Source organism: Aulonocara stuartgranti (assembly GCF_965226115.1).
Source record: "Aulonocara stuartgranti genome assembly, chromosome: 7".
Classification (NCBI taxonomy): Eukaryota; Metazoa; Chordata; class Actinopteri; order Cichliformes; family Cichlidae; genus Aulonocara; species Aulonocara stuartgranti.
This window is the reverse complement of record NC_138945.1, coordinates 48,015,752-48,042,570: the sequence shown is the minus strand read 5'-3', so window position 1 is coordinate 48,042,570 and position 26,819 is coordinate 48,015,752. Positions and strand designations below refer to the sequence as shown.

The 26,819-nt window shown below is 41.2% G+C and overlaps 1 protein-coding gene across 1 annotated transcript; it reads left to right on the top strand.

Moving 5' to 3' along the window:
- The first annotated feature begins 1,591 nt into the window (after window positions 1-1,591).
- map1ab (microtubule-associated protein 1Ab) lies at window positions 1,592-22,070 on the top strand. Its single transcript, XM_082540825.1, has 5 exons — window positions 1,592-1,674; window positions 2,107-2,244; window positions 4,108-15,868; window positions 17,384-17,616; window positions 19,980-22,070. Exons 3-5 carry the CDS (start codon window positions 4,261-4,263, stop codon window positions 20,133-20,135), a joined length of 11,997 nt encoding a protein of 3,998 aa, XP_082396951.1. The 5' UTR covers window positions 1,592-1,674; window positions 2,107-2,244; window positions 4,108-4,260; the 3' UTR covers window positions 20,136-22,070.
- Window positions 22,071-26,819: the final 4,749 nt, after the last annotated feature.

Sequence of the window (26,819 nt, the reverse complement as noted above, 5' to 3'; positions counted from 1 at the left end):
TGGTGGAGTCACTGAGATCCTCCTATTAATAGAGCTCTGAGATATCTAATTTGCACTGAAACAAAGGGGAATTAAAAGCTTAACACCACCTCTAAAATGAGTAATGTACATAATATAACAAATATGATAGTTCCCATTTTTATGCTCATTTAGTAAGTAAGTGTTTTTTTTATTTTATTTTAAATGTTAATGTTTAAAATGTCATTTTGTTTTTACATACTGTACGTTTAGCTCCTGTCTAGACCTTTCTAAAAGCCCTGCCCTGGATTGGTCACCTAGTACTACATAAACAATACATTGGTTACCAATCATGTGAGTAGAGCTGTCAGTTGCTAACAAAATGCCAGACCTCACCCTAACACATTAGACGAGAACGCAGGGAAGCTGACCGCTGTCCCTGTGTCATTCATTCCCATTCACTCAAAGACTTTTGATGAAATGATCTGCACGAATATAAAACAATATTTTGCTCATCATCCATGTAAAGATTTTGTAACTCATACTATAGTCAAGCTGACTGTGATCAACATCAGTGCAACAGAGATCTCAGCATCTCCATAGACTCCCTGTGCAGCTATAGGAATTTTGCCATATGTAACTTTTGCACATTAACTAAAATATAAACTCTAGGCTGAGCTCTCCAAAATGGGACAGCAGCCTCTGTTGTAGTGGCTTGTTTCTAGCTAAACATGACATGACTCTGACATGCTGCTGCTGTTTTAAATCTTTGAATTTAAAGTGTTGATTGTTTCTCTGTTAATAAGTGAGATAAAACCTAACTTTTAATTTGTGGTGTACTTTTGGGGGAGACACATAATATCAAAAATTTAAATGCACAAAAAAATGTAAGGAAGTGTTTTCAATTTTCTTGCGTTTCGCGTGTTTTATGTCCTCTATGTATAAGTGCGTTAGTGTTTACTTTCAATCCATGTCCAAATACTGTTTCTATTCAGTCAAAAAAATAGAGAAAAATGATGTCCAATTTACGGACATTGTTCCCAAGTTCTGTAATGCACTGTATAAAATGGTGTTAGCCATCCTAGCGCAACTTGCATACAGCAAGCTTATGACCCAGCAGTTCCCTTTAATCGAGAACTTTGCAGAAAAAAGGGGAGATCTCCCTTTTAATGGGAATAAACCTCCAGCAAAACCAGCCTGAGGGAGGGGAGCCATCTCCCTCACCAGGTTGTGGTGAGGAGAGAACGAAGGGAGGAAAGACGAGCGCAGAGAAACAACGAATAAAATCTTGAGGCTTTAATTTTAAACTTCACCCAACAGACATTTGTGACCTCTTTCTTATTCCAACTTTTGCTCTTGCATTGATGCACAAGTGGGTTGCCTGTCTCTATAAAGGGACTGCCCCACATATAGTGGAGAATGCAGTACAGTAAATCTCTCTGACTCAAAGAGGTTTTCCAGATCAGGTCTGGATGCAATCCAAACAGGATGTCTTCAAACCAGATGGCTGAATGTCTGCCAGCAGTTTCGATCAAGTCGTTTACCTCATTCGACCTTTTGGGCCTCCATAACCTTTCTTCAGATTTGTTACATTAAAAATTTTTTTTAAAAGGTTTTCCATCTTCTCTTTCAGGACAAAGGACTCTCCACCACAGGAGTGATGTCTTAGAGACCGTAGTGCTCGTCAACCCTTCAGAAGGCACTGTTTTATCAGAGGTAAGAGCAGCATGTTCTGAATTGCTGTTCTTTGCTGGTTTACGTTTATTGATGTGAGAAAAGGAGATGCTTATAGTGAGTTCATCTGTGTTTAGCAGTCCTATTTTACCTAATTATTTTACCTTCCTCAGTTACGTTCATCTCTTTATTGCACACAAATTTGAGTTGTTTCTATGACTTTCTATGACACAAAATAAATTATTTCAGTTGCTTAAATCAAGTATTCGGCATTATCTTTTTGTCCCTTTTGAAAGGAAAGAAGCGTGAAAAAAATCAGGCCATTAATGTTTAATCTTGTTAACCTTGACACAGTTTAAGTGAATCTTTATTTATCACTAATGCAGGTATTTCTCTATCTATCTTGGCTGTGTTGGCTCCCCTTTAACTGTCCTCTGTCCCTCTCTGTCCTTTGTTCCTCTGTGTGTGTCCCAGATCCAGTCTTTAGTCACAGACTCAGCAGGACACAAGCTTCTGGTCTTGAGTGGGCAGAGCTCAGATCACGGTGCCCTCCTCCTTCAAACTGGTGTTTTCACCTCCCAGACCTTTTCACGTGTCTTTACTGATCCTGGGGTAAGCCATCTACTGTTCTTTGGTAATAATGAAACGAATAACAACATTCAGATTTTGCATTCACAGTTATGTGTGTGGTTAAAAACTGTTTACTCTCAAAGGACAAATGCAAATTTTTATCAGTTGTAAAATGACTACAAAGACAAACAATATGTATAACTGTATATTTCACAAAAGATGATGAGAATTGAAAGTATTCCTGTCCCAACTTTCTAAACGTTCAGTTTTTAAAAAAGATCAAAGCTCGCAAAATAAAATTAAACAAATAAATATGTTAATTAAGTGAGATAGAAGGGTGTTGCACAGAGTTCAGAGAGGAGTTCAGACAGGCTCTGGGTAGTAGGGACGAGTTACCAGATGACTGGGAAAACACAGCTGTAGAGGTGAAGAAGGTGTTTGATGTGTATGATCTTCTGGACAGAGGAAGAAGACTTGGTGGTGGAATGAGGAAGTAAGTTAAAGGAAAAGATTAGCAAAAAAACAAAACAAAGTCGGATAGTTAGGGAGATGAAGAAAGTAGTGAGACTAGGTGTAAAGAAGTGACAAAAAGAAAGGCTTGTAGTGAGTTGTATGTTAGGCTGTACAGTAAGGAAGAGGAAAAGGATGTGCAGCAAGTTAGGGTGATGGAGACAGAAGGACTAGAGGTCTAGTGAAAGCAGACGATAGGGTGCCAAGAGAAGAACTGTGGTACTGGATGGGTGGAAACGAGTGTCAGGGGTGATTTGTGACAGACGGATAGCAGCAAGAGTGAGAGGGGAGGTTTATTGAGATGATAGTGGGACCTGCTATGAAGCATGGTGTGGAGATGGTGACACTGAAGAAAAGACAGGAGGCCAAGCTGGATGTGGCAGTTGAAAATCTTAAGATATTCATTGGGTAGTACCTGGATGAACAAGATTAGAAATGAGAGAGACGTTTCAGATTGAGCGGCTTGGAGACAAAGTTAGAGACACAAGGCTGCGGTAATTTGGACATGTGCAGACAAAGGATGTTGAAGATGAAGTTTACAGGTAGAAGGAAAAGAGGAAGACCTTAGAAGAGCTTCATGGATGTAATGAAGGAGGACATGCAGTGTGACAGGACACCCGTAAAGGGAACAGCCGAAAGAAGAGGAAGAAGAAATAAGTCAATCGATTATTAAATAAAAAGCACTATAAATAAATAAAGTCGTCTATTAATTTATATTTAAAAAATCTGTATAATTTACTTCTATATTTATTTGCCTTTGTTTTATCATAAGTTCACTTTAATTATAAAGTATTTTATAATGTATTTGTTTGCTAATTATTTACCCTTCACTTTGTTTCCTGTTTGCTTCCTTAGATGTTTATTTATTTCTTTTTACACTTTTTGCATTTCTGCATTATGGAAATGAGGGCTTGTCATTCAAAGTGTGCCATGGTGTCACCTTTGTTGATCAATGCCAGGCTCACAGCAGAAATGACTTCCTTTAGTCGGGAGATTGCTGAAGAGCTGTGGCGCTTAGCTAATCTAGCTGAAAATAGTGCAGTCAGTCAGGACTATTTACTTTTTCGTGTGGATGCTCTGACTTACCGTCTGTTTCAATTAGCAGCATACATGCACACACAGCTGAACCTTCAGTTTTAAATAATTTTAAGCAAGTCATTGTCTAAGCATCTCATTACAACACAAAAATAATACAAAATCAAATTAAAAACTGAAATCCCCAATTGCCTATTTTTATTTTCTGTATTATTTATTTATTTATTTATTTAGGCAGTTTTGGTGGTTCGTTTAGTTGAAATATCATTTTTGTCATTTCTTCCCTTGACATAAGAGTTTATGTTGTTTCTATGCGTATGATCACTGACTCAGACATGTCTGGGTGTGCCTTTCTTGCAGGTCAGTGAATTGCTGGGCACATCAGCCCCCAAGCAGCAGGCTACACTTACTGTGTCCTGCCGCGGGGAGGTGGGCTGGAGCTCCCTGGGACAGCAGCAGACCCTGCGGGAGTTCTTTGAATACAAACTAAACCCTGAACCTGTTCTGCCCAAGATGGAGGGTGTCACAGAGTTCACAGAGTACGTCTCTGAAACCGTCGATGTCCCTTCACCTTTTGACCTCCTGGAGCCTCCCACTTCTGGAGGCTTCCTGAAACTTTCCAAGCCATGCTGCTACATCTTTCCGGGCGGAAGAGGAGACTCTGCTCTCTTTGCTGTGAATGGCTTCAACATCTTAGTGGATGGAGGCTCCGATCGAAAGTCCTGCTTCTGGAAGCTGGTCCGCCACTTAGACCGCATCGACTCAATACTCCTCACACACATCGGCGCTGACAATCTCCCGGGCATCAATGGGCTTCTTCAAAGGAAGATAGCAGAACAGGAAGAGGAGCAGTCACAAGGCTCCACCAACTATAGTGACTGGATGAAGAACCTGATTTCTCCTGAACTAGGTGTTGTGTTCTTCAACGTGCCAGAGAAGCTTCGCATGCCAGAATCTAATCTTAAAGTGAAACGTAGCATCGAAGAGGCCTCGCTTACTTTGCAGTACCTTAACAAACTCGGCGTCAAGCCGGAGCCTCTCTTTCGAGTTGTCAGCAACACCATTGAGCCCATTACACTTTTCCACAAGATGGGAGTGGGCCGGTTAGACATGTACATTCTCAACCCTGTCAAAGACAGTAAAGAGATGCAATTTTTAATGCAGAAGTGGGCTGGCAACAGCAAGGCCAAAACTGGCATTGTGCTGCCCAACGGGAAAGAAGGAGAAATATCTGTGCCCTACCTGACTTCAGTCACAGCCTTAGTTGTATGGCTTCCTGCCAGCCCTACAGAAAAGATTATTAGGGTGCTGTTCCCCGGGAATGCGCCACAAAACAAGATCCTAGAGGGCCTTGAAAAATTAAAGCACCTTGACTTCTTGCGCTATCCTGTTGCCACACAAAAGGACATTGCCTCAGGAGCTCCTCCCTCTGTTATAAAACAAACCAAGTTAAAACAAAGAACGGATAGCAAAGAGAGTCTCAAATCCTCTCCGAAGACCACTGCAAAGGCCCCAAAGAAAGAAGTCGAGGGGCAGGATGATGTGTCAGCCACCACAGAGGCAAAGAGTGACTCTGTGAAAGAAAACATATCAGAGAAAAAAGAGGAGAAAAAGCCCACTAAGACTATAAAATCTAAAACTGAAGTGCCAGAGAAGAAAAAAATCATGAAAGAAAAATCACTGAAAAAACATTCCAAGGAAAGAGTGTCAAAGATGGATGAGAAAAAGGACAAGGAAAAAAAGGAGATCAAGAAAGTGAAGAAGGATGACTCTGCCAAAAAAGATGACAAGAAGGATGCAAAGTTCAAGGATGACAAGAAGAAGGACTCATCCAAACCTGAGCTAAGAAAAATTACTAAGCCTGACCTGAAACCACTTACACCAGAGGTAAGGAAGACATTACATAAAGCTAAAGTGTCAAGTAAAGCCAAAACTGGCAAAAGCAAAACGGTGAAGGTTGAACCCGCTGAACCCAAAGCAGAGGAGTCCAAACCTGAAGTTATACAACCTGAACCGGTAGAAAATGGAGCTGTTGAGGGAACATCTGTTCCCTCCACACCTGAAGACCTCACCAAGGAGTTTGAAGAACTTAAAAAGACTCAAGTTAAAACGGTTTCAGCAGAGCTGGTGGACAGCAATAAGGTCTCTTCTGAGCCGCAAGCAGGAACGGAAGAGAAAAGAAAACACGAAGAAGTGTCTGAAATCCCACCTGGAACAAAGTCCCCTGAAAAGGAAGCACCAGCCGCAGAACTCAAAGCTGAAGCTAAAGACGAAGACAAGGAAGTGACTCAGGAGCGAGAACTAGAAGACGCTCAAAGGTTTGAAGATGAGGGAGCACAAACTCAGGATGAGGATGAGGAAGAAGAGGAAGAGCCCCCAGCTGCTGTAAAGAAAATACAGGAGGAGGTGGAAGAAGACATGGGAATAGGAGAGGAGGAAGATGAGTCAAAATGGAAGGAGGCAAAAGATGAAGCATTTGATAGAAAACACGAGCTAGAGGAAATGGAGAAGTCAGAAACTCTCTTAGCCAAGGTTGTGACTAAAGAGGAGCAACAGATGATTCCATCAAGGGAAGAGGAGGAGGCAGTGGAGAAGGCTGAACTGGAGGAGGTGGAAGATTTAGATGTAATAGCTGATGAAGAGATCAAACCTGAACATATGGATGAAAGCAAAACCACAGAAATTCTGACTGAGGTCAAAGTGGAAGAAGAAGAAGAAGAAGAAGAGGAGGAAGGCTACCTATCACATGTTGGAGGGGCTACTGCTCCTATAACCTCAGTAGCTCAAGGTGCTGCTGCAGCTGAACCCATGTCCTACATCCAAGATGAAACTATTCCTGGTTACTCTGAAACAGAACAGACTATCTCTGATGAGGAGATTCACGAGGAGGCAGAGGAGAGAATACCACATCTTCAGTATGACGTCGGTGCCTACGACATCTCTGTTCCAGATCAGACGGGTTCATTTGTAAACATCCACGGCATGAGGGAGATACAAGCTGCAGCCATGACAGAGAAAGGTTTTATTCCAGGTGTGCAAGAGCAAGTATCGGTGTTCACCAACATCATCACTGCTCCTCTGGCAGAAGAAGAGCATGTATCTTCTGCAACATCCATAACAGAGTACGACAAAATATCCTCCTTTCCTACATCTATCGCTGAAGATCAGTCGGTGGCATCCGTTGCAGCACCTCAATCTGAAGAGCCGCCTAAAACTCCAGGTCCCCTGTCCACTCCGCCTGACTCTACTCAAGGCAAAGAGCAGCCACTTTCTGCAGGAACTCTTTCACCACCTTCTTTGGAAGAAGACAAACAGTCCAAGTCTCCATCTGATGATCTACAACTTCCTGTTGCAGAAGTGCAAATGGCAGCTAAGGTTGTAGATACTCAGGAAGAGGAGGAGGAGGAGGAGGAAGAAGACCAAACTCCTAATGTTGAAATTTCACTTGAAAAACTCCAAGAGGGCTACGCTTCAACCCAATTGTTGCAGGGTAAAGAGAAAGACATTGAAAAAGTTGCTAGCTCGGGGTCACCTGAAAAGTCTCTACAAGACCTCAAACCTGACCATCTACCAGTTGAAGAGGAAAATATTGACGCAGTTACACCTAAAGACATTTCATCTGTTGTGCCTACTAGACCTTTCGGATCCGACTCAGTGACTTCAGAGAGCGAAGAGCGTTGCTTCAGTCCAGATGATGTCACTGTGAAAATGGCCTCTCCTCCGCAGTCTGGACCCTCAAGCGCAGCTCACTCTCCACTTCGTCAGTCACCAGTGGAAGACAAGATGAAGCTCCCTGATTTGGAGCTGCAAAAGCAAGAGGAATTTGGCGATATAGTGACCACAACTGAGGACAAAAAAGGCGCAAAAGGTGATGCAAAAACTGAGACAGAGGTTGATCAACAGAAAGCAGATCAGCATGAAGTAGAATCTGCAAAATCTTTGGACAAATTATCTGAAAAAGACATGAAAGAGGCTCCAGTGATCAAAGACCAAGAAAAAGACGCTTCATTCGCGCCAAAAGATGAAGGAAAACAGGCAGAAACTTTACCTGTTGTTGCACAACCTGTAACAGATGTACAACTACCAGTTTTAGGGAGCAATTCACTGGAATCTGACGACAGGCTCACAGAGAAAGAACCTAAAGTGCCTGAAACAGGTAAATTTCCAGACAGGGAGAGTCGTTTCCTGGACGATGATGATGATGATAACAAGAAAGATGATGACGATCATGATGATAAACCTGCAGTTAAAACCATCAAGGCAGAATGGGAAATGGAAAATGACGATACTTTACATGCTGAACAAATCAAGGAAGAACAGAAGCAGGAATCTGTCATTCAGGAAGACATTTCAGCCATTAAATCTGTCACAGATGAGAACACACAGAAAGAGGCAGTGATAGATGATACTTCTGATGCTAGACCTGTCAAAGAGGAAGTGGCTAAGGACACATTGACTGTTGATATCAAAGATGAATACAAGGAGCCAGAAAAAGACTACACCCCAGTGGCCCAAGAAGTAGAGGTAGAAACTGATGCTCCTGAGGACAAAAAACTTACAGATGAACAGAAACAGAAAGACGAAACACAAAAAGATGATTTTGACCTCAAAACCACAGGTGAGGTTAAGGAGACACAGGTTAAAAAGGAGGATGTGTCTGATAGCAAGATTTTGATGGAGGAGAAGGAAGAGACAGAAAAGAGTGGCACCCTTCATAGTAGCACTTTTAAGATTCAAGAAAAAGAAGTCAAAGAAATCCACCTTTCAGATATCAAGCCTGAGAAGGAAGACATGGGGGAAGAGGGAAAGGAAGAAGATCTCCCTTTCATGGAGAAGAAAAAGGAGACTGAAACATTAGATACTAGTCAAGTCTTCAAAGATAATAAAGAGGAAAAAGAGATGGATAAGATAGATTCTTCTGCTGCCAAGCCCTTTACTGTTGAGCAGAAAGAGGAGAAAAAAGAGATTTTTGACATTACTGTTCCTAAAGTCAGCAAAGAAGAAGAAGACAGTATTAGCAAAAAAGATGAATCAGCCATTACTATAAAAGAAGAAAAGGGGCAAGAGATTAGTATGGATATTACACCAAGCCTTACCAAGTCAGAAGAAAAGGATGCAACAGTGTGTAAAGATGACTCTGTGGCTAAACCAGCCACAGAAAAGCTAGAGAAGGACAAAAAAGAGAGTGATGACACCACAGCTCCCAGGGAACTGGCTAAAGATATAACAACAAACATGGACGACGCTTACATCTTCACACCCACTGTAGAAGAGGAGAAGAAGGAGGGCATATGTAAAGATGAGACTCCTCCTGCTATTAAACCTACCTTGGCAGAAGAAAAAGATAAACTTACAAGCATAGATGAAATTTCTGGTGTTAAACCAGCAGGTGAAGAAGAAAAGCAACAAGAGGAAAGTAAAGATGCTGCCACCATTAAACTTACCGAGATGGAAAAAGATCACCTGACCGTATCTAAAGTCGATAGTTTCTCAGCTACACCAACTGAAGCAGACACAGAGAAAACACTTCAGACCGTCGAACCAGTTGTAGAAGAAGAAAAGGAACAAGTATTGAGTAAAGACGTAACTCCTTCTGCCATACCCGCCAAGATGGAGGAAGAGGATGCAATGATGAGCAAAGAGATTCCTCCTGTCAAAACAAGCACAGAAATTGTTGTAGCTGGTGCTACACCAGCAGCGCAGGACGAAAAAGACAGAGAAAATGGTAAAGATATTTGTGCTGTGGAATCAGCCACAGAAGAAGGAAAAAGGAAGACGACACGTGAGGAGGAAATGCTGACTGTCAAACTGTCCAAGGAAGAAGAGACAATCCAGGATCATAGTGTTGCTATCGAACCCACCAAGAAAGAAGAAAAAGATACAGACGCTATTAAAGATGTAATTTCTGATGCAAAACCCTCCATAGTGCAGGAAACCAAAGACACAGCTGGTGTCAAGTCCCTCACAGACGAGGTAAAGGAGGCTGAACTTAGAGATGCTCCATCAGATGTAAAACTCATCCAGGAAGAGGCAAAAGAAATACCAAAGGAGGAAACTTGTGATAAAGATATTAAAAAAGAGGATGAACAGATTATTTCTGAAGGGGCACCCATAAAGGAGATGAAGGAAAAAGACACTGATGATACCAACTTTCAACCCACTGAGGATGACAAAGTTGTGGAAAAAAGTGACATTTCTGAGAAACAAAAAATAAAGCAGGAGCCTAAAGAGCAGGAGAAGAGTGATACTGATGACCACAAAGCTATTTTGGAAGATTTGAAGGATAAAGAAACTGTTAAGGGTGATGCAACAAAAGAGAAAGAAGCCGACACCACTGACGAGCAACCCACAGATGCAAAAAAAACAGAACCATCTAAAGTTGAAACCATTAAGGATGAAACAATCGATACGGTCAAACATCACATTTGTGATGCAGAATCTATCAAACAGGAACCGGAGAAGGAGGTGTACACTCCAACAGTTTCTAAAGAAGAGAAGGAAATAAAAGATGATTCCCCTCTTGAGCCAGAATCTAGGAAAGATGATGGAAAACTAGTAGGTCTTTCACAGACCCAGCCCTTGGAAGAGGAGAAGACTAAGAAAGATTATGTTTTTGATATTAGTGATAAACATGGAGTGACCTCTGATACGCGTCCTGAAGCAGATAAGAAGGATATTTTTGGAGCTGCATCAGTCGAAAAACAGCCAGACTCTTTGGCAGCAACGTCAGTAAAAGATGACGTTTGTAAATCTCCTGACCAAATTTTAAAGGATACAAAAGAAAAAGATATAGAATCAGGGGTCATTATTGGTGTTGAAGACAAGATGGGAAAAGAAAAAGATGATACACATGTTGCGGAACTGAGCAAAGAACAGAAAATGGAAAAAGAGCAAGAAAAAGAATACACATACGAATCTGAAGGCATCACAGAAGAAAAGAAAGAGACAGCAGAGGACGAAACGATGATTAAAGAAAAGGATTCTGCCAGCGTAAAGACCGATGAGCTCTCAGAGAAGGAAAAACAAGATGTCTCTGATGCAGACCACACCAAAGAGGAGAAATGGGAGAAAGAGGAATTACAGGAGAAGGACATGGACAAAACCATTAAGCAACCTGCTCTGGTGCTCTCTGGAGAGGAAGTATCGGCATCCAAGTTAGAGTACAAACCTGCATTTGTGGTTCAGTCATCTGATGAAGACAGAGAAGATGAAGAGGATGAAGACATTTGTATGGGAGGAGCAGGTTCCAGACCTTTGTCAGTGGAGCCTAGAAAATCTGACCATGACATCTCTTCTGCAGGTTTGCCTTTAACCCAAACGGTACAGATGGGTGATCAAACAAAATCACCTACATCTCAACAGCCCACAGTGATTATACCTACACTTACAATGCAGGAACCCTCTATGGATGAGGACTTCAAAGAGTTTGGGAAAGAGGAGTCCATGCTTTTCCTTGAAGCAGACAAAAATATTGCAAAAATAGAAGCTACACCTGCACCACTCGCTAAGCCCGAGCCATCCTTTGATATTCCCACATCAAAGGAGACAACCTCTGCCAAAACAGAACCAGTGTCAGACTCATCTGAGAAAAAGCCAGCACTGTCAGCAATATCAAGCACAGACAGCCAACCTATGAGCTACACACTTTCAAGTACTGAAAGCCAATCTAGCGTGGAGGAAATGCCACATCAAGAGAAACAGATGCCAGCTGAGGTGAGCTCAGGAATCCAGAGTGCTCCAGAGAAGACAAAACTGGATGAGAAACCAGTAAAAGAAACAGAGAGAGAGATGGAAGGAGAACGAGAGGTGGCGTCTCCGGGATTATCACAACCTTGTTCGTATTTTATGCTGGACAAAGATTCTGAACATGTGAGACGCACGGCTGGCCCAGCAAAAGTGGAAAGTGAAAAACTGAGCACAGAGGAGACTGTCAGTGGAAGGCTTGAAGACGAGAAGCACAGCTTTGGCGCCTCTAAGTACGATCCATATGAAAAACCTATTCCAGGAGATCACGATTTGGACTCACAAGAAGTTTCTCTTGGTTTTGATCATGCTTCTGACATCTGTATTGATGATAACAGAAGATCAAGCCAGGCGGAAGCTGGAGGAGCCATGTTCCTCCTGGATGAGCAGTACAAAGAAGAACCTCTCTCATTCAGCAGAGTCGACTACAGCCCAGTTTCCCTCACAGAGAGCGAGCGAAGCAGCCACCACAGTCGAAGTGACTCCCCAAGATATGAAGACCGTGAGAAAGGCCAAGAGGAAGAGAGTGAGAGAGAAGAAAGGGCAGACACACCATATGTTGACAAAAGCTTTTCAGCTTTAGAGGTGCAAGACAACAAAATGTCTCAAGCTGCTGAGGCCTATTCTTTCACTCCAAAAGAAGACAAACCAGAGAGGTCAGAAAAAGAGAAAGATGACATAAAGGAAGGTGCTGCAGCAGCCTTTCAAACACAGGCACCAGTAGAAAGTGATTTAGAGTCCAGCAGTGCTGCTCTTCAATCAGCAGGCGTAAGACAAGAAATACCCTCTCCCTCATGGAGCCAGACAGATCTTGGTGAACAAGCATCAGGTACTGCTTCACCTTTTGGAGAATTCAGAGAAAAGGAAGCAACAGAAAAAGACAAAGAAAAATCTGAGGAGTCACTCAAAGACAAAACTGACTCCTGCGACCATAGAGAGGGATCTCCATCTGGTCGGTACTCGCCTGCAGAAAAAGACATTTTACCTCAGCAGCCATCGGTGTTAGAGAGAGAGGATGCATCGAGTGATTCAAGGAGTCCCTCTTCGGCCACATTTATAGGACATGAAATTGATGATAATGTTTTGGCATCTGATTATAGCGAAGTTAGCAGTTCTGCTACATCTAAATCCTTAAGTTGTGCTGAAGGAAAAGAGAGCCTGATAGACAAAAGATTACTTGTTGAGGGAGAGGATTTTAACGTTGATGATGACGAAGATGAAGATGAGGATGAGGAGGAGGATGAAGAAGAGGAAGAGTCAAGTGACATAGATATGGAAAAAGGTGCGAGAGAACAGTCTGAGAAGGAAATGTGCAGACGTAGCTCTGGTGACAGTGCTGGGTTAGCAGAGGTAGAGGACTCAAATAAAAAGTCACAGGTCCCTGACTCAACTAAAGAGGAGACTGTATGTAAGATGACACCTGATGATGCCTCAGCTTTTAAAGCCGTGGATAAAGAAGTCCAGGATGTAAGTAAAAAAGCACCTGAACCAAAACCAATTAAAGAGGAGGCCACTGCTAGAGATACAAGCACATCCAAACCTCCTGAAGCAGCAAGTAAAGACGAAGGCAGAACAACTTCATCAACAGACACGTGTGCGCAGAAAATAGATGAAAGCTCTGTTGCTCCAACAGTTACACCCAAACATACTGAAGAAATAAAATTAGAGGATACTGACAAAAAGCATTTGTCCCCTGAGCCATCCACAAAGAGGAGGTTGTCGTCAGCAGAGGGTGTTTCTTCATCTGATGTACTAGAATCAAAAAAAGGAGTTGAAGATAAAGAGTCTCCATCACCAGAGTCAAGTCTTTCATCAAAGGAAACCTGTCATCCGACATCCACGAGTAGCTTAACTGGCAGCTCTTTGGCAACAGACCAAACTGATTCTATGTCAAAGCCTACGTCCAGTCCATCCTCACCGCTAACAGGTAGCTATGCTGATATTGGACATAGTAGGTATGAGAGTTACTACAGTGAAGAGAATGGAGTAGCATTGAAGGATGACAGGAAAGACACCCTTGTGCTCTCAGATGCCTCCCAGCAAAGTGAGGATAAGTATTTAAGCCAAAGAGATGTCCAAGAAGGAAGTCAAGATGTGAGGCGTACTTCTGGTATCACAGAAAAACACGAGGACTCTACCTCATCACCTTGCCCATACACAAGCTTAACATACTCCGCTTCGACGTACTCCTCAACATCGTACAGTTATTCATATTCAGGGTCTACCCATCTGAGCCAAAAGCTGGGAGGCAAAGATGAACCTTATAAATTATCAACCTCTGAAGTATCTTTGGCCAAAGAGGAACCATCAACTGCGGCAGCGTCAACAAGTTCCTGCTTTGGAGGGTTTCAAAGAGACGAGTACATGGAGGTAATGACAAAACCTGAAACAAAAGAGTCCTTGCCCAGTCAGTTTGCAGAGAGCAAACCATCATCTCCAGGCTTGTCTACTACTGCCAAGCAGCCAGAAGATCAAAGTAGTTCTGTAAAGCCAGACGCAAAATCTTCTACTGACAGCTTTCATATGCTTGAACCTGTGTTAAAAGCATCCACAACAGCACCATTTTTACAAACTACAGGAGACGTTAAGGAGAGTTCATCCACATCAGAAGCACGCTTTGATGTCTCTCCCCTCCAAAGGGCTGACTCTTCTGACAAACAGTCCCAAGAGAAGGAACCTGATACCCTTGAAATGGAGGATGGCACCCTACCGTGTCGTATCGAATGTCAAAAAATCCAAGTAGCTGAGCAAAAACAGACTTTCTCATTAATAACTGAATCATGTGTCGCACAGAGTACAACATCCTCTGAAGAAACAAAGACAGTCGCCATTACCTCTGCAACCGCTGTGTCTAAACCTGATGCAACGGTGGAAACAGCTCAACAGGCAGCATCGGTCACTCCGGTGAGTGACACTGACACTACCAAAACCTCATGTGCCGTAACAGACCTGCCCAAATCAGAAGAGGTGAAAGAGAAACAATCGCAGGTAAAAGAAGAAAAGAGTGCTGGGGATACTGCACCACTAAAGGATGATGCCAAGGTGTCAGAAAAAGAATCAAGTGAAAAAGATGAAAAGGCAGACAAAATGAAAGACACTGAATTCAAACAGGTAATAGAAGAAAAGAAACCAGAGGAAAAGAGCATTAAAGACATCACAGAGGAGAAAAAAGTAACTTGTGATCCCAAACTGAGTGAAAAGGTAGAAGATGGGAAACAAAGGGAGGCCGAAATAGCGGAGGAGAAAAGCTTATTGGAGATGCCGTCTGAGAGATTAGAGGTAAGGAGAAAGAGCAGTATATCTGATTGGGAGCTTCTACAAAGGCCGGACGACTTTCCAAGTGCCCCCCCTCCAGGTTATGGTGATGATGATGAGGAAGGAATGGAGTGGATGGCAAGTGCCCACAGTACCTCAAAAGACACGTACCACACAGAAACATCCAGCAAAGGAGATGTAAAGACTGATCGCCCTTCGGATTTGAACACTGGAGCAACTTCCTCCTCTGAATCCCCGCCAGGATTCTCCTCCTGTGAATACAAACATCGCAAAGGCGAACTTTCTCCATCCTTCATCAACCCCAGCCCTCACCAGCTCTCCAGTGATGAGGGTGAAGTTGATTGTGGCAGTGGCCACTCCCAGGAAGGGGGTGAGGATGATCAAGAGCAGCACTCTGTGAAAAGGAGGTCACACAAGCAGAGGCGCCACCATGCTCAGAGTCACCATGGAGATGCTGGACAGGGACAAGGCCAGCTGCCTGGTGCAATGTCATCTGGTTTGGCTGTGACTTTAGCTGGTGAGGAGACACCACCGACATCAGTGAGCGAGTCATTGCCGTCACAGTCCGACTCTGATGTCCCTCCAGAAACTGAGGAGTGTCCATCAATAACGGCAGAGGGAAATCTGGACTCAGACGAAGATGCTGAGCATCTGCCGGTGGACAAATTATCTGGAGCTGGTGGTGGCCACCATCCTTCATCACCACGGTCATCTCAGAAGACTCACGATCCCCTTCCCGCTCCGATGAAGGACCCTCTACCCCACCCACCTCACCCAGATGTGTGCATGGTGGATCCAGAGGCTCTTCTCAATGATCACAGCAGTACAGAGAAAATTCTCAAGAAGGAGCACAAGACCACCAAGGGCCTGAGAAAGGGGAAACCCAAGTCAGCCTCTCCTGCTCGAAAGGGGGAAGTCAGGAAGAGGTCTTCTACTCCAGTGAAACAGTCTAAGGACTCTGCCTCGCCGCGATCAGCCTCCCTCAGGAGGAAGGACACAGACAGAAGCTCCAGGCTCATCAAAATGTCTGAAACCCATGGTTCAAGGAGCGAGATCCTCAACCCTGGGAAAGGCTTGGTCAATGGCATCAAGAGCAGTTCAGGTGAGGTTAATCATTAACATTCGGTAACACTAAGCTTTTGGAAAACCAAATTTAATCAGGAGAGCTGTTATTATCATTATTGCCCCTAGATATTTGACCTTCACTTTACTGTGTAATGCATATTCAGAAGGAGCACTTTAAGAACTTTGCACATTTACAGCAGGTAAAATAAGCATCGAACAAGTCACCAATTTTCCAAGTAAAGAAACTTCTAAAGGTGCTATTGACATAAAATTATCACCAGACGTCAGTAACAGCCCATCCAATCCACACACGCACAGTCTTGCTAAAATGTTCTCACTTGTTTCATCTTCATCATCCTGGTAGATGGCAGCAGATTTATACCTAGAATATCTTGGCACATTTTCCCATTTATCCTTCCTTCTGTTATATGAAGCAGTACTGTATGCTAAAAAACAGATTTCACCTCCCACCTCCAGACTTCACTGTTGGTATGATGTTTTTTGGTGAAATGCAGTGACTTTTGATCTCCATATATCGTGGCATCTAAAGACTTCAGTTTTGGTCTCATCTAGCCAGACTGAATCCTTCCAGTATTTCACAGACTTGTCTAAATGTTGTTCAGCAAACTTGAAATGTGCTTTAACATGCATTAACATTTCTTCAGCAATGGAGTCTTGTGTGACTCCATTGCCATGATACAGGCCATGGCGGTTGAATACATTACTTATTGTTTTCTTTGAAACAATTGTACCTGCTGATTCCAGGTCTTTCTGTAACGCTCCACAAGTACTCCTTGGCTCTTGGACAACTCTTCAATAAGGTTAAGGTCTTGAGAGAGCTCATTATCTAATTACTGATAGATTTCAGTAGGTGTCGTGACTTTCCATGCCTTTCTGCACCTCTTTTCTTAGAAAATTTATGATTTTTTTAATACTTATTTACCTGCTGTATTACTGTTTGATGGAAATAGCTTCTGGGTCTGAAAAGTGATGCCAGTGAAAAGGTTCCTTTAACCTGTATTATTTATAATGGCCAGAAGGGGTCCATGAAACATGATGTTCATATTTTTCATTTTGTATGCCTTCATCAGAGTAAAAAGAATGATTAAGCAGGGCAAGCTTCGTCAGACCTGTAGCATCTGCTTTCAAAAAGCCAAAGTGACAAAGGCAAAAATGCTCAAATTGAGGCTTCACAGCTGAAAAATTATTGGCTATGTTTGTCTTGAATTTTAAGTCTATGGCTGTTGCACACAAAACAGTGACATCAAGGTTGATTGTATAACAATAGAACTCATTACTTACAAAGCTTTTCTAAGAAAAATCACTTCAAGCGATAACTCCTCAGGTGGTGATAACATTAGCACTTCAAACAAAATGGAGAATGTTCAGGTCCCAATCGGATCACATTTAAAAATCCAAACAAAAATAATTTCGTCATATGAATGAATTAGATAATTATCTCACTTGATGAAAGCGCTTATTCCTTTGTGCATTTTCAGGAAAGTCATTTTTAATATTTGAATTCTTATTTTGTATCCTTGATCACTTCCAGGTAATAACGCCCAGAAATCCAGTTCGACTGTCCCCCCTGGACCACCTGTCTATGTTGACCTGGCCTATGTGCCCAACCACTGCAGTGCCAAGAATGTGGACCAGGAATTCTTCAAGAGAGTGCGGGCTGCATACTACGTTGTGAGTGGGAATGACCCAAGCAGTGGAGAGCCTAGCCGTGGAGTCCTGGATGCCCTGCTGGAAGGCAAAGCTCAGTGGGGCTCCAATTTGCAGGTATTTGCCCCCTCGCTGCCTTAGCTTCAGCATCTTGTTCTCTTTTGATATTTTCTCACGTTTTCTATGACTATAATATATGTACTCTATAATATATGGATAGATTACATCAGCAAGAGTTGAGGCTCGGGTGTGAAATTTATGGTTTTCAGGGTTTTTATCGTTTTTATCGTTATTTTTTAAATCGTTTTTATCATTAACTGTTTCCCTGGGTCTTTTACCATGTGTTATGAATAAATGTTCTTTTTCTGGTACCGGTACTAGTTTTATTTTGCTGTATTTACCCGCAACACCTTAAAGGCCGGCCCGTGAAAATATTGTCGGACATAAACCAGTCTGTGGCGCAAAAAAGGTTGGGGACCGCTGGATTACATATATGAAGTGCACAGCATAGATTCATTACTTTGGGAAACCATGGCAATCATGGAATCAACACTTTCTTATTAAAGAAGTTGGTAGACATCTGAGCTAAAAGGATAATAATCATAATAAGGCTGATGACTTCACTGTATCCTGCAGAGCACCTAATGTGTACATTTACTTGACCTTGTGGCCCACAGCAGCAAATATAACTAGAACGTCATTCTTGTCTCTAAAGAAAAGACAGCTATAGCTCAAGTGAGCACATTATCAATTATCAAATTGTAATAAAAAAATTAAACGTTTGCTATTTTCATTTCCGACTCCTTTCTTATATTCCTATAAGAGTAGCTTTGTGTGAGTCACAGCTCAAAGTAAACCTTATTTATCTCACACAGTTAATTGTGTGAGATAAATTCAGGGGTTAATTGGTGCAGCCCCTCAATTAACCTACTGTCTAAAAAAAGCTGTTTTACCTCATTTCCTTTTAAGCCAACTTTCTTCTGATTAGCTGCTCCTCCCAACTCACTGGACTTAAGAAACCGATTGGCGATGTCATGATAGCCATGTCCACCTTATACGCTGTCTATGGTGTGCACAACATGACCCTATTAAGGCTATTGAGCATTTAGAGCAATCTGAAGCCTGAGCTTTTGGCTCACATGGTTTATGAACTAAACATATTTAAGAAAACACACACTCGGCAACAGAGCACTTTAAAAATAACTGTGCACCTTGACGACCAAGGAATTCAGCTAAAGTTTTCCACAGTGTTTTAAAGTCTCCTGCTCTTCCTCTTGTTATCTAAGTCAGTCTTTCCGTCAGAGTGCCGTGCCATTTCTTTGACTCATGCATGTATTGTTGGTAAATCCAGTTTTGGCCTCCTGTTCTACTGCAGTCCAAAATTAATTAAGACAGTAAAAATTTTGGGTTATTTACCAAATATGTACATTTATTGCCTGATAGCGAATCTTTAAATTTACAGTTGATAAAATTTAAACAACTGCTTTCGAGCATAGTTGTAATTTAGGATAGTCCCATACACAGTGAAAGAGAGTGGCTTTTCCCTCAAACATTTGACACATGTGTTAGAAATGTTCACTGGTGCAATATAATTCCTCATCAGCAGTTTGTATGTTAACAGTTTTGTTCTAGTTTGAATAGATTAAGTATTTGGTTTTAAAGCGTCCCCGTCCCCGCTCCCTTTCATCTGTATTCTGTCACACATGTCAGTACTGGATTCACCACTATGCAGCAAACAAGGCTGTTCTTATTGTGAAGAATAGAGTACCCAAGATGGCATCATGGCAGCTCACATTGCCTATATTTTGATGATATCAGATGTTTTAATTGCATGTTTTTGAAAATATTTTTGACAAAACTCATATATCTGAGATTACTGGTTAATTGTCAGAAGATTACTATCCACGTACAAATCTCCATTTTTTGGACACCTTTTCTCATCCAAATTCTAAGCAATATATGATGCATCCATAAGAGGCAGAAGGGTGATATAGAGGGAGTATCTTTAATATGCTAATAAAATTTATATCACGTCTATTGTATTTCTAAGAAAAGGGTTTCCTGTTGTTCTTTTTTGTATTTCAGAGTCTGCCTTGAGGTGACTGTTGTTGTGATTTGGCGCTATATCACTAAAATTGAATTGAATTGAATTATAAGAACTGTTTTAGAGGTAGAGGCTCAGTCAGTCAAAAATAGAAGAGTGCAGAGCGTAACTGAGTGGATCAATAGTAGTACTTTCGGTTTGGATGCTGTCTTATACAGTCAGTGGCCCTGTGGCACGTATGAACAGCATTGATGATATAAGACATCTCTGGCAGGTAGATCTGTCTGGAGAATGGTTTGGAGACTATGTACTGTTAGTTAAAACACTAGCCATTGGACCTGTACAAATTCTGACTCCAGAGTCCTCTCCAAATCAATCTGTCCTACTCCCTTCCTGCCAGCTCGCCTCTCATTTCCTTTTGTTATATCTCTGTCAGGTTACTCTGATCCCGACCCATGACACAGAGGTGACCCGGGAATGGTATCAGCAGACGCACGAGAGGCAGCAGGACCTGAACATCATGGTTCTGGCCTCCAGCAGCACCGTAGTCATGCAGGATGAGTCCTTCCCCGCCTGCAAGATCGAGTTCTGAGCTTCGAGGGCACCGCTCCGCTTTTCCCGCCGCCAACAACCCCTCCCTCTTCATCATGACGTTAGAGCGAGAGCGAACAGTACTCTGCTTCTTCAAAGCTTCTCATTCTCTCATGGTACCAGTCTCAGACCCATTTGCTGCAGTCCTCAATACACTAGATTCTGTTAGTCAAAATTCTGGGTATATGCTTTGTGATAGTGGGGCTATCTCGCAAATAATACCGTACTTTTTATATTTGTTTTCTTCTGTGAGTTAAATGTCTGCCCTTACACATTTCTTATAGAAGCGCTAGCAGTTGTGGAACAAATTTAAATACTTTTCAAAAACATATTTACACCTGACAGATAAACATAGATCATTATCCCACAAAGGAATAATAATGCCACAGTTAAAGATCAAGATTAGTCATGTGTAGCTCTTACAAAGGTGACTCAAATTACATTGCAAAGTTAGACCTCCAAGTGGTCAAAACAAGTGCCAAAACACTACTGAACTAGGAATTCTCATCATCTCCAAAATGGTGTCTAAACGAATCCGTGATCAATTATTTCTTAAGATCATACGCAAAGTGTTTTTATAAGACTAGAAAAGCTTTCGTTTCTTAATCCGAACCTTTCTTTTCCATCGGCGTACACAGCAAAATGCATCCTTTGCAATTCAGCTCATGCTACAGTAGTGTTTTGATTAACTCGATAACGGCATAAATTGATGTTATGTAACAAAACAACAAAAAAGTTCCTTCTTGTGATTTGTGGTGAAGTTTTAGGAGGTGCCTGGAAAACTCTTTCTTCTTCTGGCTCTCACAGCTTAGCTGGTGCATGTTGCTTGTGTTTTAGCTCGGACTCTTCTGGAGAGAACTGCGTAGGGTTAAACCTTTCTTTAGCTGGCCTTTCAAGTGTGAAATGCAGTATAGTGTGGATAGACTACTACACTGTTTGGCTGTCTGCGCTCAAGTGATTTCAGTAGGCGCCAGGCAAAAGGGACGACGTTTCTACAGTAATCACATCTCTGCTGGGTGTTCTTCTTTAAGTCTTTATCACAGTCTTTGTTGGTTCTGTGTACTCCAGTATGCATATAAGATTAATGTTTCATATCAACACAGAGTTTCTGTTGAATAAATTATATATTTTGTGATGATTTGATCCTGAGGCGAACGCAGCGTTTTAAGTGAGAGGGTTTAATTCTTGTCATTTCCTCCTGTTTAGCTACAATGTACCGTCTCCGTTAGTATCACAAAGGGATGGGAAAGAAAAAAACACAACAGCAAGCAGTGACCTGTGGCAAATGTAGCAACGAAAGCTTGCCTGCTCGTCCCTTCAGTGGTAACGATATGCCAGCGGGAACTGCAGTATTTCTATTTATTAAGGAGGGGGGTACTTTTCACAACAAAAACATGTTACAGGAGGCTTCTTTCACGTGCCTTTAGAGAGCGGAGGATGTTTTATGGACATGTCAGCCATTTTGAAGCAGAGTCAGAAAAAAAAAAGAAAGAAACCAAGTAGAAAACTTTAAAACTGAGGACCAATCTCTTCATACACTAAAGTTGTAAATTGCACTGCGATATAGTACTCTCCCACTGCTCAAACTTTGGAACCGTATAATTCAAGCCAAGCATTAAATCCTCATATCAAAATACTACTTTCTAACCAATATGAATGTCTGAGAGCAACGTGTTGCACCAAATAGCAATGCACTTTTCTGAGGCGGGGATGGGGCGCTGTTTGAAGTCGAAGCACAGAGAGTTTGTGTAGTAGCAGAGAGGAAGTTTTCAATAATATAAATTAAACTATGTACAGGACGTTCCTCCAGACTGAGCTTGCTAATAGCGAGGGACGAGATCAACATGAAGCAATTGCCTGATGTTAGTCACAGTAAAATATATATATATATATATATATATATATATATATATATATATATATATATATATATATATATATATATATATATATATATATATAGAGAGAGAGAGAGAGAGAGAGAGAGAGAATGAGCATGAATGTGGGTTATGGTCACAGATATACTGTAGGAATGTTTTAGAAGTAGTTTTTTGTGTGCTTGAGTATACAGTACGCTCTGAGTAGCTGTTTTTAATTGCAGCATGGTTTTGGTTTTGTAGGCGAGTTTTCTGTGAGTTCACTGTGAAAGGTCTTTCTGCTTGTTTACAGCCAGACTCGAGAGCAGCTCATATTCACATTGGGCCATGTTTCATTTCCTAATTTATATGCACGTTTTTTAAAAGATATTCACAATTTAACCTTTAAATTTGGTGCTGCAAAGCAAATCCAATTCCGATTTACTTTTCAGAGGTTAATTTGCTCTTTGTTTGAGATATAAAATCAAGAAATATTTTATGTTTTTTTGTTGTTTTGTTATGTTTCTTTTGTTGGCTGATTTAAAGCTAAAAAGGAGGGCCAGGATGGAGGACGCATGGCTGGTTTTGATTCCCAAAAAGTCCTTTTTGTCAGGATGTTGCTATTAAAAGCTTTCACAGCTAAACTTTAGTCAGTCCTTTACCTCAATTGGATTCAATACACGGAAGAAACTAAGGCTAGACCGCGTCATCACCTCGGGCTAGCCTGGGACCAGTGCCAATATCTTGCTGCTCATAAGACTCCTTACTTTATACCTCATCTTCCAATGCCTCGCTGTTCTGCCCGCTCTACTTTAGTTTTAAAATCAAAGATGGCGAACTCACACAGCTGCCACTGAATGTTGTTTTCCTTTTCTTTTCATCATAGCCCTCATCCATTATGCACTGTACAAGCCTTGATATGCATCCCATGCTTGTGTTGTTTCAGAGGCAGACATGGCTTCTGTGTGTTTTTCCTTTCTTTTAAAACAAATCACACCTGCAGAGAATCTCTGAGTTTGATGCAGGTTGTATATCAAACATCTGCGTACGCACAAGTACATATCCAGCCTAGCATGAAGGTTTTAAAATGACTCCCCTGAAGACATGTTTAAATGTCTGTGAACCGATCAAGCAAGCAAAAAGTCCTTTTCACTTCTCCTTTCGATGCTGTATGAGCTGGGATCAAAGCAGGAAGAAGCTTTTTATTAAATGTGCGAATCAGATTTTATGGATGGTCTGATTTGTTGTACTGTCTTTGAATAATGTTTTTAAGTTGGCAGATTCCAAATACCCGGCCTTGAGATTTTTTTCCTGAGGCATTAAGTAGAACGCTGTGAATCACTCAATACTGAACTGTATTGCTATACAGAAGCTGAATGCACTATACAGGAGATCTATTTTTCTGAATGTAGAGTTGGTACTACCATATGAATGTTGCTGGATCAAAAACAATAGACAAAAACAAAGAAAAAATGCAAATACAAAAAAAACATTCACACCAACTTAGACAGAAATAAATGTAACGGCGTGCAGAAGGCGAGCAGATACTGCAGTCTCAGTTCTGTTCCAAAGAAAGAGGAAGGTTCAAGAAAGAAACTGAGATCCCACAAGCAACATATTAACAGTAACACAGTAACATAGTACTAACTGCAGCTGCAACTTTTTCCTTTTCCTGAAAATGACTTGAAACACATGCAGACTCAAAACACCATTAATAAAATTGATAAACTCAATAAAATGCTACACGCACACTTGTGTGCTGTACACAGATTTGTACATATCGCTCTGGAAAGAGCAAATCTGAAAGATACAACGAAGAAGCGAATCTTGTTTATTTTAGGCAGTTTTATGTGACGGGATGATCAAAAACAGCTGAAGCTACACAAAACGCTGATAAGATATGGAAAGAAAAAAAAGTGCATCTTTCAGTTCGATTTCATCTCCTGCATTAAAATGATCACAATCAACGTATGGTGTCATCTGTCCATCTAATCTTTCTGCATGTGATTTATTTAGTTATATCCTGAATGTACTTGTTTAACATTGAAATAATAATAACAATAATAATTATAATGAAAAAAATACAATGCTATTTTAAAGAAGTATATTTGAAAAAAAAAGCTAATTGTCTTAACTGGTACTGACCTAATATAAAACTGGGCTGTGCTTTTATTGCTTGCCCTATTAACATGTTGTAAAAAAAAGACACTGTACTGGTAGTTCTATTTGATTCTTTCTTTCTCTCTCTTTCTGTCTCTCTCTCTTATTTTTATTTTTATTTTTTATTTTTTGCATTGTATTAAATTTATGGTTTCTTCCGCAGCGCAATATTCAATATCTCTCTGTCTCTTTAAATCTAACTGGTAAAACTAGAACTACTGCAGATTCATTGTAAAAGGGGAAACAGCCTGGTGATCATCAATTAAAATATATGAAATCTAAATGTGGTCCCTGTGTGTTTTTTTTAATTCTTTTTCTTTTTTGAAAATGTCACTAAAATCTAACTGAATTATGAGAGACCACATACAGTATGTCATCTGCTGTATGTTTCTGTACACATGTTTTATGATTTTTTGTTGTTGTTGTTGTGATTTTGTCTCTGTGCACCACTACAGTTTGTTCCAGCAATTAAGCAATTCAGCTGTAAAGCAAGGTCTTATTATCTGATTAACTATTTTAGAGACATTTTTATACACAGTCCCCCATTTTCAGAGGCACAAAACTAATTGCATGATTGACTGACAGCAGTTTTCTGACCAGATGAGGCCCTGATCATTCTGTGATGAATTAATCAGGTAAAAGATCTGGAGTAGAGTTCAAGTGTTTAACGTGTATTTGGTATCATGTCAGAGGCACTCTAAATACAGTATGAAATTATGAGGAGGCCATCATTTGGTTGAAAAAAACAAAATAAACCTGTTACAGAGATAGAAAAAAAAAACAACTTCAGGATATGGAGTCTGGTTCCTTCTTAAAAAGAATAAATGCGCTGCCCAGCTCAGCAAGACCAAAAGACCTGGAAGTGGATGATCTCAGAATGATTTCTATGGTTAAGAAAATTAACTTCTAATAAACATTTAGCGAAGCCAAGAACACTTGAAGAGAGGCCCCATACCACAGCCAGAGGAATAAATGTATGTCCAGTTAACTGAAAACCAGGACTGAGCATACAGGGAGTGCAGAATTATTAGGCAAGTTGTATTTTTGAGGAATAATTTTATTATTGAACAACAACCATGTTCTCAATGAACCCAAAAAACTCATTAATATCAAAGCTGAATGTTTTTGGAAGTAGTTTTTAGTTTGTTTTTAGTTTTAGCTATTTTAGGGGGATATCTGTGTGTGCAGGTGACTATTACTGTGCATAATTATTAGGCAACTTAACAAAAAAACAAATATATACCCATTTCAATTATTTATTTTTACCAGTGACACCAATATAACATCTCCACATTCACAAATATACATTTCTGACATTCAAAAACAAAACAAAAACAAATCAGCGACCAATATAGCCACCTTTCTTTGCAAGGACACTCAAAAGCCTGCCATCCATGGATTCTGTCAGTGTTTTGATCTGTTCACCATCGACATTGCGTGCAGCAGCAACCACAGCCTCCCAGACACTGTTCAGAGAGGTGTACTGTTTTCCCTCCTTGTAAATCTCACATTTGATGATGGACCACAGGTTCTCAATGGGGTTCAGATCAGGTGAACAAGGTGGCCATGTCATTAGTTTTTCTTCTTTTATACCCTTTCTTGCCAGCCACGCTGTGGAGTACTTGGACGCGTGTGATGGAGCATTGTCCTGCATGAAAATCATGTTTTTCTTGAAGGATGCAGACTTCTTCCTGTACCACTGCTTGAAGAAGGTGTCTTCCAGAAACTGGCAGTAGGACTGGGAGTTGAGCTTGACTCCATCCTCAACCCGAAAAGGCCCCACAAGCTCATCTTTGATAATACCAGCCCAAACCAGTACTCCACCTCCACCTTGCTGGCGTCTGAGTCGGACTGGAGCTCTCTGCCCTTTACCAATCCAGCCACGGGCCCATCCATCTGGCCCATCAAGACTCACTCTCATTTCATCAGTCCATAAAACCTTAGAAAAACCAGTCTTGAGATATTTCTTGGCCCAGTCTTGACGTTTCAGCTTGTGTGTCTTGTTCAGTGGCGGTCGTCTTTCAGCCTTTCTTACCTTGGCCATGTCTCTGAGTATTGCACACCTTGTGCTTTTGGGCACTCCAGTGATGTTGCAGCTCTGAAATATGGCCAAACTGGTGGAAAGTGGCATCTTGGCAGCTGCACGCTTGACTTTTCTCAGTTCATGGGCAGTTATTTTGCGCCTTGGTTTTTCCACACGCTTCTTGCGACCCTGTTGACTATTTTGAATGAAACGCTTGATTGTTCGATGATCACGCTTCAGAAGCTTTGCAATTTTGAGACTGCTGCATCCCTCTGCAAGATATCTCACTATTTTTGACTTTTCTGAGCCTGTCAAGTCCTTCTTTTGACCCATTTTGCCAAAGGAAAGGGAGTTGCCTAATAATTATGCACACCTGATATAGGGTGTTGATGTCATTAGACCACACCCCTTCTCATTACAGAGATGCACATCACCTAATATGCTTAATTGGTAGTAGGCTTTCGATACAGCTTGAAGTAAGACAACATGCATGAAGAGGATGATGTGGACAAAATACTCATTTGCCTAATAATTCTGCACTCCCTGTAAAATGGTTGATAATTCTAAGCAGGTAATGCCATTGTTTGTAAAACACTTTCAATTATACTTTGAAATTGGACCATTCTTTTTTAATACACTCTGTATA

Excerpts from the sequence above, each read along its gene's own strand:
- map1ab (XM_082540825.1), top strand. The coding sequence starts at position 4,261 with ATGGAGGGTGTCACAGAGTTCACAGAGTACGTCTCTGAAACCGTCGAT. Across the intron at positions 15,869-17,383 it reads TGGCATCAAGAGCAGTTCAG|GTAATAACGCCCAGAAATCC; the intron begins GTGAGGTTAATC and ends GATCACTTCCAG. Across the intron at positions 17,617-19,979 it reads AGTGGGGCTCCAATTTGCAG|GTTACTCTGATCCCGACCCA; the intron begins GTATTTGCCCCC and ends TATCTCTGTCAG.